At 22.3% G+C, this 10,853-nt stretch overlaps 1 protein-coding gene across 1 annotated transcript in view; it reads left to right on the top strand.

Moving 5' to 3' along the window:
- Positions 1-2,675: 2,675 nt before the first annotated feature.
- LOC136985710 (inactive dipeptidyl peptidase 10-like) overlaps positions 2,676-10,853 on the top strand; it is an 82,148-nt gene continuing 73,970 nt past the window's right edge. The window contains exon 1 of the mRNA XM_067283046.1: positions 2,676-2,849. Within this exon, the coding sequence (XP_067139147.1) occupies positions 2,727-2,849 (123 nt within the window). The 5' untranslated portion in view covers positions 2,676-2,726. The remainder of the gene's footprint in view (positions 2,850-10,853) is intronic.

The following is a 10,853-nucleotide window of genomic DNA, read 5'->3' as shown; positions in this document are numbered from 1 at the left end:
TTAATTTGATGTTCAAAATATTCAATAGGCCTGCATGTTCTAAAAAACATTCATTAACTTATTTAGAAAAATAAATATTCAACTCCATACTCAAGAGAGAAAAATATTTAGTCTTGATTTTTTTTTTTTTGAACATCCAATTGATTTTTATAATATGAAACTTAACATTTCTCTATTTGAACAAAAGAACTGAACATTTTTCTTTTCTAGATATCGAACTAAACACATATTATATGAAATTAATATTTGAATAGTTTCTTTTTAAAAAAATTTATTTAAAATTCCATGTCCAGTATTAGAAAAGGAATTTAATATTTCTCTTTTTGGACTCATGTTCAAGGGGAAAATATATTTAGTTCTGTATTCAAGCAAGAAAAGATTTAAATTTTACGAAACTAAAAAATAGAAAAATATTCATTTTTATATTAAAAAATAAACATGCAGAAGAAAGGGAAATGTTCAATTGTGATAAAAAATGATAATGTTTAGTTCTTTAATAGAAAAGTAAGAAAATTCAATTGCGTGTTTAGAAAAGATAAAGAATCAATTCTGTTCAATAAAGGAAAAAATAACGTACAGTAAAACGTCGCTTTGTGGCCATCTCAGTTACATGGTCACCTTGCTTATGTGCCACCCATAAAATTCTTCGTGAAACTGCATAAGTTTTAATTAATATAAATCAAAACTTTATACATAATTTTTATACTCACTTAAATGGCCTAGATAGGAATGTCCTAAAGTGGCATTTATTCTCGTTCACGCGGCCAACAAAACAGGAAAATTCTGCATTCTTACTCTTTAAAGCGGTTTAAACTGAATTGAGCATTATTGCTCTAGGTTTGGACCAGTTTGCTGAGATCCCTCCGACAGTTGATGTTCAAATAAAATAAATCTTTATTTATACCTGAAAAATTAAATTTATCTTCAGCATTTAGAAGGACAATTATATATTTATTCAATAATTTTATACAAAATCTGATTGTATTTCGTAAAAATATAATTATATAAATCTGCGAGTACCAAACAATTCCGTTCAGCACTATACTGTATAGTACTTGAATGAACGCTACTTTAAACAATTTGCATTCATTGTACAGTACATTTACCGTGTATTTCAACACTCATTCAATGTTGAAATACGTGGTTCAACATTCAATGTTAATATATTACTCTGCATAAGATTTTGAATTGCTGTGTATTACAAAGGATTATAGTATTATGTGAATTATTTATATTTTTGTTTAGTTTTACAATCTTATGAAACTTTTAACAATATTCAGAACAATACTTTAATTACAGTTTTATACGTCAAAGTTTTTCATAACCCGATCTAGATGACCATTTCATTTATTTGTAATTGTACACCCCAAAATGAACGAGGTTTTACTGTATCGGAATTTTTAAAGAATTATACATCGAAATACTAGATTTATATTTTATAAAATTTCAAATACAAAGGAGAATATTCATTTTCCTATTGAAAAGTAAACATGTTCAAGAAAAGAAAATATTTAATTCTACGTTGAGAATAATATAATTTTTACAGGTTATTAAAAAAAACAAGAAAATTCAATTGCATGTTTAGAAGAGACAAATAATCAATTGAATGTTCAACAAGAGAAAAAGGAACCTATAAAATAATAATAATAAAAATACTGGAGTATCTAAATAAGAATACGTTGTAGTACAAGAAAACGACATAATAATTCCTCTTCAAGTCTACTTTACTGCTTGATAATCGTTAATAATAAATATACTAAGTTACTGTTTATCTTAAAATTCTTAACTTTGGAATATTCCCAAGTGACATTTCATTAGATTACGGAATGGTGCACGTTTGGAAGATAATGTTGCTAATAATTTGTTAAATTAGCCAGAACAACGACTTGATCGCTCATATATCGATCTATAATACTAAACTTTTTTCCTCCTCCCCTTTAGTAAAGTACATAATTAAATGAATATATGAATATTAAAACAAGAGCATTAAATTATTCTTTTAACGTAAAAAATTTAATAATCAATTCCAAATATTTCTATTTATTATTAATCCTATTATAATTTTGCGAGAGTTTGTATAGTTTCAGATTCTAGATTAAATCTATTTAAATTTAAATTTTGATGCTGTATTTAAGTCTCATCAATTATGGAAATTTGTTAAACAAAATTTAAGTAATGCTTTAACGTTTAAATCATTATAATTTAAATCAATTCTAAAAATTAAATTATATAATTAAATTCTCAAAAGTCATTTTTTCGAGGTGAAGATTCTTCCTGTTATATTAATATATTTGTATATTTTATAGTATAATAATCATAATTAAGAAATTTAAAGTAAATTGTATAATTTTATTATAATATATCATTATAAAATTTTTTAAACGAATTTATTCAAGCAGTTAACACTCCAGCAATAAATTTCTTGTAACTAATTCACATCGTGCAGTTCCTAATTTTATAACCAATTTATTTGAAGAAAAATTTAAGATATAAAATAATAAATATAAACAGCACTTAAGATTGTGTTTTAGCTTTTAATAAACTCAATTATTGCTTCAATTTAACGGATAATTTTTTTAAAAATTTATATTCGTGAGGTACTTTTATGTGCTGTCGTGCATCAACTGGGTCTTTGGATGACGACACAGTTTGCAGATTGTCCACCAGTAGCGCTGTTGCTGCACAGTTTGCTTCAGTGTTTGCTACCAGACTGTCAGAGAGTACCAATGAACTACACCAGTGGATCTGCATCCGCCAACATCTCGGGAAAAATCCGAGACTTGCCTGTATCCAGCAGCTCAGGACATGCTCAACAAAGTGATAAATCCAACATCAATGATCAATTTGCCGTGAGTTATATGTATATATATATTTATACTTTGAAAAATTTTCTTTTATTCCTTTTAACGGAACAGGTGGTTTGAATGTTGGACCGATGCCGAGAAGCTGAGAAAAATAAAGATAGACATACCCGAAGACGTATCTTTATACCTTAAGCGATCATTCCGTATATAAGCACATATGGTATCGTGATTTATAGTAATAAATATTTGTAAAAATTTATATAATTATATATATTATTACTTATATAAATAAATAATTTGCATTAATTTTTATACAATTTTTCTGTACAAATATTTATTAAATTAATATAGAAAGTAGTTGTTAATTCAGCAATGAAATCTGATTGTTTCCTGTAAGTCAGCTTCACTTCAATATTAAACATGAATTGTTGTAAAGCTTTCTACATTATAATTAAATGTAGTTTACTTAAATACAGTTTAACCTGCTGTAAATTTTTAATTATAATAATTTAAACATTTATATAAGTTTTATAAATATATATTTCTTTTCTAAAATGTAATGAAAGTAACCAATGACATTTATAGACAGTGAAAATGTCATTAGTAGTGATGGTTTTTATTCCTAATTTTGGTAAATTTGATTAATTTAATGTGCAAGATATGTGGAAATTATGATAAATAGGGGTTATAGTAGGCTGAGTTTAACAAAAGCAAGGTTTTTTGGGCGTGAAGCAACGTCTTGCATTCATGGGTGTGGCTATATCGTGGATTGCATTCAGAGCGCTTTCTACTATACAGCATTAGGAAAAAAAAGTATATGTATATCTGTATCTATCTATCTATCTATACATATATAAATATCCCAACGAAGCTACACATTTAATAAAGGAAATGTAATTGAATTTCTCTTTCCTTTGCATTCAATATAATGCATCATATTGAAGTACCAATAGATCCAATTTCATTAATTTGTTTTTTCACAATAAAATTTCTCTTCACAATCCAACTTTTTACGAAATTAAAAATATATTCATTTTTAAATAATTTATTTTTTTAAAAAATGTCATTTTTTAAAATTTTTAAACAAAAAATTCATAAAGAAAACGCCTTTTCTAATTATATTTTTAAATTATGTGACTTATAAAATGCATTTATTAAAGGAAATTTAATATTTTCTCATGATTTTTATTAAAAAGGAAGTTTTTTAAAAATTTATAAACACGCAAATTCGCGTGATTTATTACCTTTTTATTGATGTACATATATATAAAATGAAAGTTGATATTTTATATTTTCTATATCTGATTCGTGCATGCCTTTAAAGAAATTAAATTTAAAAAATATAATATAAAAATATTATAGAATAAATTATATTACTTATAATAAAATATATCGTATATATATATATGTGTATATAAGAATTAAATAAAAATATATTATACTGTATATTTTATATTAATGTTATTTTTTTTAAAGAATAATAAACTCAATCAGATAAATGTAACTTTTAAAATTGCGATTTTTCACTAAAACACAAATTGCAGGTTATTGTAAACATTTCTCAACATTATTATTTATTACATCGCGAATGGTCATGAATATTTATGATGTTTTCATCCAATAAGCATGAGTTACGATCTGGAAATGTATAAAAGGGTTTCTTCATTTCTTTCTTGAAAAATTACTTATTATTGAAAGATTAATATTTATTCATTTAATTATTTTTTAAAACAATTAATAATATTAAATTATAGTTTTATTTACTGAAAAGATAAAAAAAAAATAATAATAAATCGACTTGTTCTTTTCATTATTTTTTTCTACTGAAATATTGTTTCCAGTAGCAATTTTTTATTGTAAAAATTTATATTTTAGTTTGATTTATTCAGAAAAAAACCTAATTTGATTGATGTTTACGCTCTAAATTGGGGTAGTAACCAATTAAATTGTCGATAATGAAATTAAGGGTATAAAAATGTAAATATTTTAATTTTTACTACAGAATTATTGTTTTCAGCAGCACTTTTCTATTTAAAAAAATATATTTCATGATTTTTTATATAGGATAGAATTAATTTGATTAATGTGTTTGTTCTAAATTAAGAAATTAACTAATTAAATTACTCAACAAAGAAATGAATTGTATAATATTAACACTTATGCTGTTTTTATGTTGTACAGCATAAGTGTTATGTACAGCACGAACATTTTAAAACAATACCTAACATATAATTTTAAATTTATTATTTAAAATAACTGAATAAATTGATTACTTTATTAAATTATTAAATACTTTATTAAACTAATAGATAAGTTGATTATGAAATTAGTTAAATTTATTAAACTAGTTAATAAATTTATTCAACTATTATGTAAATGTTTATAATGAAAAGAGATGACAATGCTCTGATAAAGAGCAGAAAATTTAAGAAAAATTATTAATTATATTTTATAAAAATTATTTTTTATTAATATTTCTCGTTAATTTTTATATATATATGTATGTATTATTAATATATTAAAATCCAAAATTAATATTTTATATGTTAGTTTTGATTCTTATATATATTAACATTTCACAATAATTTTTAAAATAAAATTAATATCTAAAATAAAAAATTGTCCAATGAATAAAAAAATTTAATAAAAAAAGTGTGAAACACTAATTACAAATTCTTTTAATATTATGCAGTTTTTAATGTTATTTTTTAATGAAATTTTATTTTTTACGTTACGTTTATTATATTTTATATCATTTTAATTACGTAATATTTAAAAAATTCTAATTAAATTGCTTTGTTACGTCTTGCAAAACTTGTGTTTAATATTTTAATTTAATTTTATATTATACTTTTTTAGTATTCTTAAAACCATTTTAAAAATATTTTTATGTATAAAATATCAATTTTATTTTATAAATTAATATATTACACATTAATTTTATGTTTTAAAATATTTTTTTTAAATAAAACATAGAAATAATGTATGAAAAATTTAAAAATTAAATTATTTTTTGAATTTATATGTTTAATTATTTATTCTTATTTTTTTAAATGTATACTTAATGAAAAATAAACATTAATTAATATATTAAATTAATACATGGTTTTTTCGTTCAATTATGGAATTTTAGAAACATTTTTTATGTATTTTTTTATTTTTTTTTTTTTAATAGAAAAAATTTTCATTAGAGAAGTGACATATTTTCCTACATTTTTCTGACTATAATTATTATTTAGTAATGAAAAATTATGAAAATAATTATTTTTCGTAAGCGTGAAAGATGAACGTTATTTACAGACAATGCATCTATTCTTTACTCTCTAAGAATTAATTAAAATGAGATTTTAAAGAATAGCCTTTACTCCCTTTTAATCTGTCTAAAAGTCTTATTAACTTGCAACTTTAATCTTAAAACTACAATCATTAATTATCTTAAGCTTAATAAACTTTTAAAACACATCATAACTTAAAGAAAATACACAACTTTTAAACTTTCTATCAAACTCATTTGACTTTTATACATTTGAAAAATTAAAATTTATAAAATGTCAGTTTATTTATATCATTTTTACTAATTATCAATATAAAATATACATTTTAAATAATTCTTTTCCTCATTTTTTTAAAATAAAATATTCTTTAACTTTCTGTCATTTTTATGAAAATTGATAGAAGTTAAATTAGTTTTCTATTCAAATTTATTTGATACAAAGTAAAAAAATATTATGAAATCTGTCAAAAAAGTTATTTTACTTATATTATTATTCGTTAAAATAAAAAATATTATAATAAAATTGGTATTTTTAGAAATTTTTATCTCAACTTTATTATTAAGTGATCAATTTTTCTTAGTAAAGATTTATTAGAATATCTAGTAAAATATTCTTATTTCCTTTTATGTTAAACTCTATATTATTTGCTCTATATTATATCATACTGTACATTCTTGTCTACATTATATATTTTTTAAATATTTATATTACAAAAATTATAAAGAAAAACTGTTTAAATTGTTAAATATAATATGCAAAAATATATTTTTAAAGTACTTTTTATTGCATTTAACTTATATAATTTTAAATAATTTACATATGTGTAAAAAAATATATGAAAAAGTATATCTTTTAATATGAGTTTTATTCATTAATTTTTTATAATTTTTATAAAACAAAAAAATAAATAAATAAAATAAATTTGAATAATTTAAAATATATTTAAACTATTATATTCATCATCAATATCACACGAATAATTTAAACGAATTATAAACCATTTAAAAAGTAATTTTTATCATTACTTTTATCAGGCAAATTGCATTTAGTCATTGGAAATTGTAATTATTTAACTGTAAAATTTGTAATTTTATCTTATTTAAATTTAAAAAAAAATAAAAATAAAATTTATACGTTAAATTAACGACTAAACTCTCAAAATATGGCCTAAAACTCTTCTGATCCTATACAATTTAAGTAATAAATTAAAGTGGATAAACTCCAAGTAAATTTTATTGATTATTACATAAAATATATAAAAATTATATTAAAAATTAAATTTTAAAAATTTTATGTTTTAAATAACCTAAATAAATATTATTTATATATATTTATTTTCTAATAATCTTTTAAATGTCAAGATATTTAATTTCGTAAATTACATAAATCCTCATTAGAAAAATAAGTAAAATAAATTTAATTAATATTATTTTTATTTTTTTAATTGCGAATAAATTTATGAATAAAAATACATTTAAAAAACTCTAAATGGTATTTTATTGATTAATTAATTAACTTTTTATACGTTAAAAAAATTAAAATGCAACACGATATCTACAAGTTTTATCTATTTTTGATAATGAAATTCATTATAATTTTTAAAACATTTTATAATTTATTTATTAAATTTAATTATTTATATAACGTGATCCGAAAGTCAGTTGATCATTGTATAGACTAAATTGCTCTTTTTCAAATACTTAAGCACTTGATCATATTTTAAAATTCTATTTCTAGCAATCTTGTAAAAGAAAAAAAGGTATATTTGTATCTACAGAGTGGGCCAATTAACCAATGTAAAGGTTAAATTGTTGTCTTATTTAAATACTTAAATGCTTAAATATATATTTTATCATGTTTACATCAATTGTACACGCTGTTTTAAACTTAATTTTATGCATTATATTGGCATCTCCACTTGTAATATACAAAATAAAACAGAATTAACTGACTTTTTGTCCACCCTGTACATATATAGTTAAATTTAATCAATAAATTATAGTAAATTTAAGAAATTAAGTTTAGTATTAGTTTATATAATTTTAATTTGAAATTATTTAATGTATTTCTATAAATTTTAGTCTTTTTTTCTTTTGGAGTTGAGTGAGTTGGGATTTTTCCAATGTTTCCAAAATTCCATTGAGGATAAAGATGTCAGATGTCAAGAATTTTAACATTATTGTCTCAAAGAAGAGTTGAGAATAAATTTCCTGTCTTCAATAAATTTGACGTGGATTTTGTTCTTTATGAAATGAAATTTTTTAAATATTTTATCTTTCATCTGATATTGTTTATCATCTGATAAACCTCACGTCATTGAAAAGAGTCAAATTATTTTAAGATACATCATAAATTTTAAATTAGAAAATACTTATCCCATAATAAATAACTCTATAGAATATATATATAGTTTATGATGGATATAGTTTATCCTCCGTAAAAACAGAAAAATAAGTCTATACTTTTATGAAAGAATTTTTTTCTTGTTCATAAAAAACATGTAGGATCGTGAGATATCTTCTTTATTTTTGGTGTTAAGTTACTTCTGTGCTATAAAAATTTGATAAGTTATGTATAGAATGGGATTATGAGAACCTTTATTGTTATTTTTCTTCTTATGATTGATATCTGATTATAGAAAATTGCATTATATCTATTCAGGAAATTGTTTCTCTGATTATACAAGAATTTCTTTTGTGCAAAATTCTTCTAAATGTTTCGTGCCTGTGTAAAATTATGTCTGCAACGTGGCATACTTTTGTTTAAGTGCATCATATTTTTAAGTGTATGTTTGATAATTTCTCGTCACTTGGTTTAAAATTTTGTAATTTATCCTCTAGAATTGTTCTTAAAGTTTAGGTTTTAGTGCTAAAAAAGGCAATAAAATGTTAAAATTTCGACAAATGTTTTAATTATAAAACTTTAGTGTTGTAAATTTAAAAAAAAAAAATAAATCAAAATTTTAAGTGTCATTATTGAAAGAATTACCAAAATTTTCTATTTTACTATTAAAATTTAGCAAAAATTTTAAGTTTTACAACAGAGAAAAGGAAGCCAAAATTTACATTTTATTGCCAAAAAGGTGTCAAAATTTTATATTTTATTACCAGAAAACCTGAACCAAAATTTAAAATTTTAGCACTAAAATCGAACCAAAAATTTCTCGTTTAATCACAAAAAAAGAAAAAAAATGTCAAAATTTTATGTTTTAGACTTTCTTTTATGTCATAATTTCGCGAAAAGATTCCCTTTGAGACAATTTCATAAAGCGTTTCATCTAGACGAATTTAGAGAAGAATTTGAATAAAATTTTTCCTTTAAAACTGTGTAATTTCTGGTCCATATCACGTCTTCTCTGTAGATACTTTTGCTTCCGCGCCGTAAGGTCAAAGGTTACGGCGCCGAACTTTTTTGTTTCCTCTTCTTTTATTGGAGGATTTTGGAAATACCATATCATTAAATGAGGTTTATAAGAGGGAAAATAATGAAAAGAATTGAACAAGAAGCGTTGTAAGTGAAAGTCACCACTTTTTATTTATTTTTTGTGTTAAACAAGCGTGTTTAAATAGCATTACATGCACAGAAGCTTTGTATGAATCAAAATGATTTTTTATCATATTAAATAACAACAATATGAACAAAAGATCTATCCACAACATTCTTTGTTCCACATCATCTTGTTGCTATGGTTACCAACGCCTCAGGCTTTTCTACACTCTGATACGACTGTCATTCCCAACGATCGATTGAATTTCTAACGGGTGGAATCACGAAAAATGAATTACTACATGATTTAAAATTAATATTACTTCATATTTACCATTATAAGTAACTAGATATCATCAGTTAAAACCCATCTTAAGTCTAAAATTTGAATTTTGAATTCAAAAAATTAATATTTAATTAACAAAAATTCATTAAAACATCCGTAATTTAGGTCAAATAGATGTCAAAACTATTAAATATCTTATAGCGAATTTCATTATTCATTAATTCTGTTTAATAAATATTATTTAACGTTCCATTAATAATAATTCAAACTGATGTAAATATTAATTTATTAACTTTACTGTATGTATACAGCTCTACATTCGATGATAAAGCATTAATTTTGTAATTAATCAAGGGATTATTACGGTTTATAAGTAGATATTTAGCAATTGTTTACGACTTCATCACTAAAGAAATTGCATTTAATTCGAAATGATTTGCAAATTAAAGATGCAAATTGTTTCATCTTTCTTATCTTTTTTTCATCCTTCTTCATAATTCTTTCTTTTGGTTTTTTCTAATAAATATTCGAAAGGTTACTTACACAAATTTTCGGTTGTTTGAAGTGAAAGGTTGAGTAACAAAATAGCTAAATAAGTAAACAGCAATGAAGAAAAACGTCTGTTTTTTTATCTAGAGAGTAATAATGTTAATATAAAATAAAATGAAAATCACAAGAGTGAGAAGTATATGGTAAATGGTACACAGTTTTAGAACGTACGTTGAAGTGCATAGATAAAGTGGAGTGTAAACTGCACGAACGAAAAGTGTAAGGTGAAAAGTAGAGAAATGAATGGCTTCGATAGGATAGAATATGTCATAGGAATGAAAAGCACACAATGAAAAAGTATAGAATTGAATGGCATCTATAGAATAGAATGTAAGTGATAAGAACGAAGAACACACGATGAAGTATAGAATTGAATAGCACTTAAAGAGTAGAATATAAGTCATAAAAGAAAACGATAAAAAAGTATAGAATCGGATGGTATTGATGAAATAG

The sequence above is a fragment of the Centruroides vittatus genome, unplaced genomic scaffold, assembly GCF_030686945.1.
Source record: "Centruroides vittatus isolate TY-2023 unplaced genomic scaffold, ASM3068694v2 contig_975, whole genome shotgun sequence".
Taxonomy (NCBI): domain Eukaryota; kingdom Metazoa; phylum Arthropoda; class Arachnida; order Scorpiones; family Buthidae; genus Centruroides; species Centruroides vittatus.
This window is presented reverse-complemented; position numbering and strand designations above follow the sequence as displayed.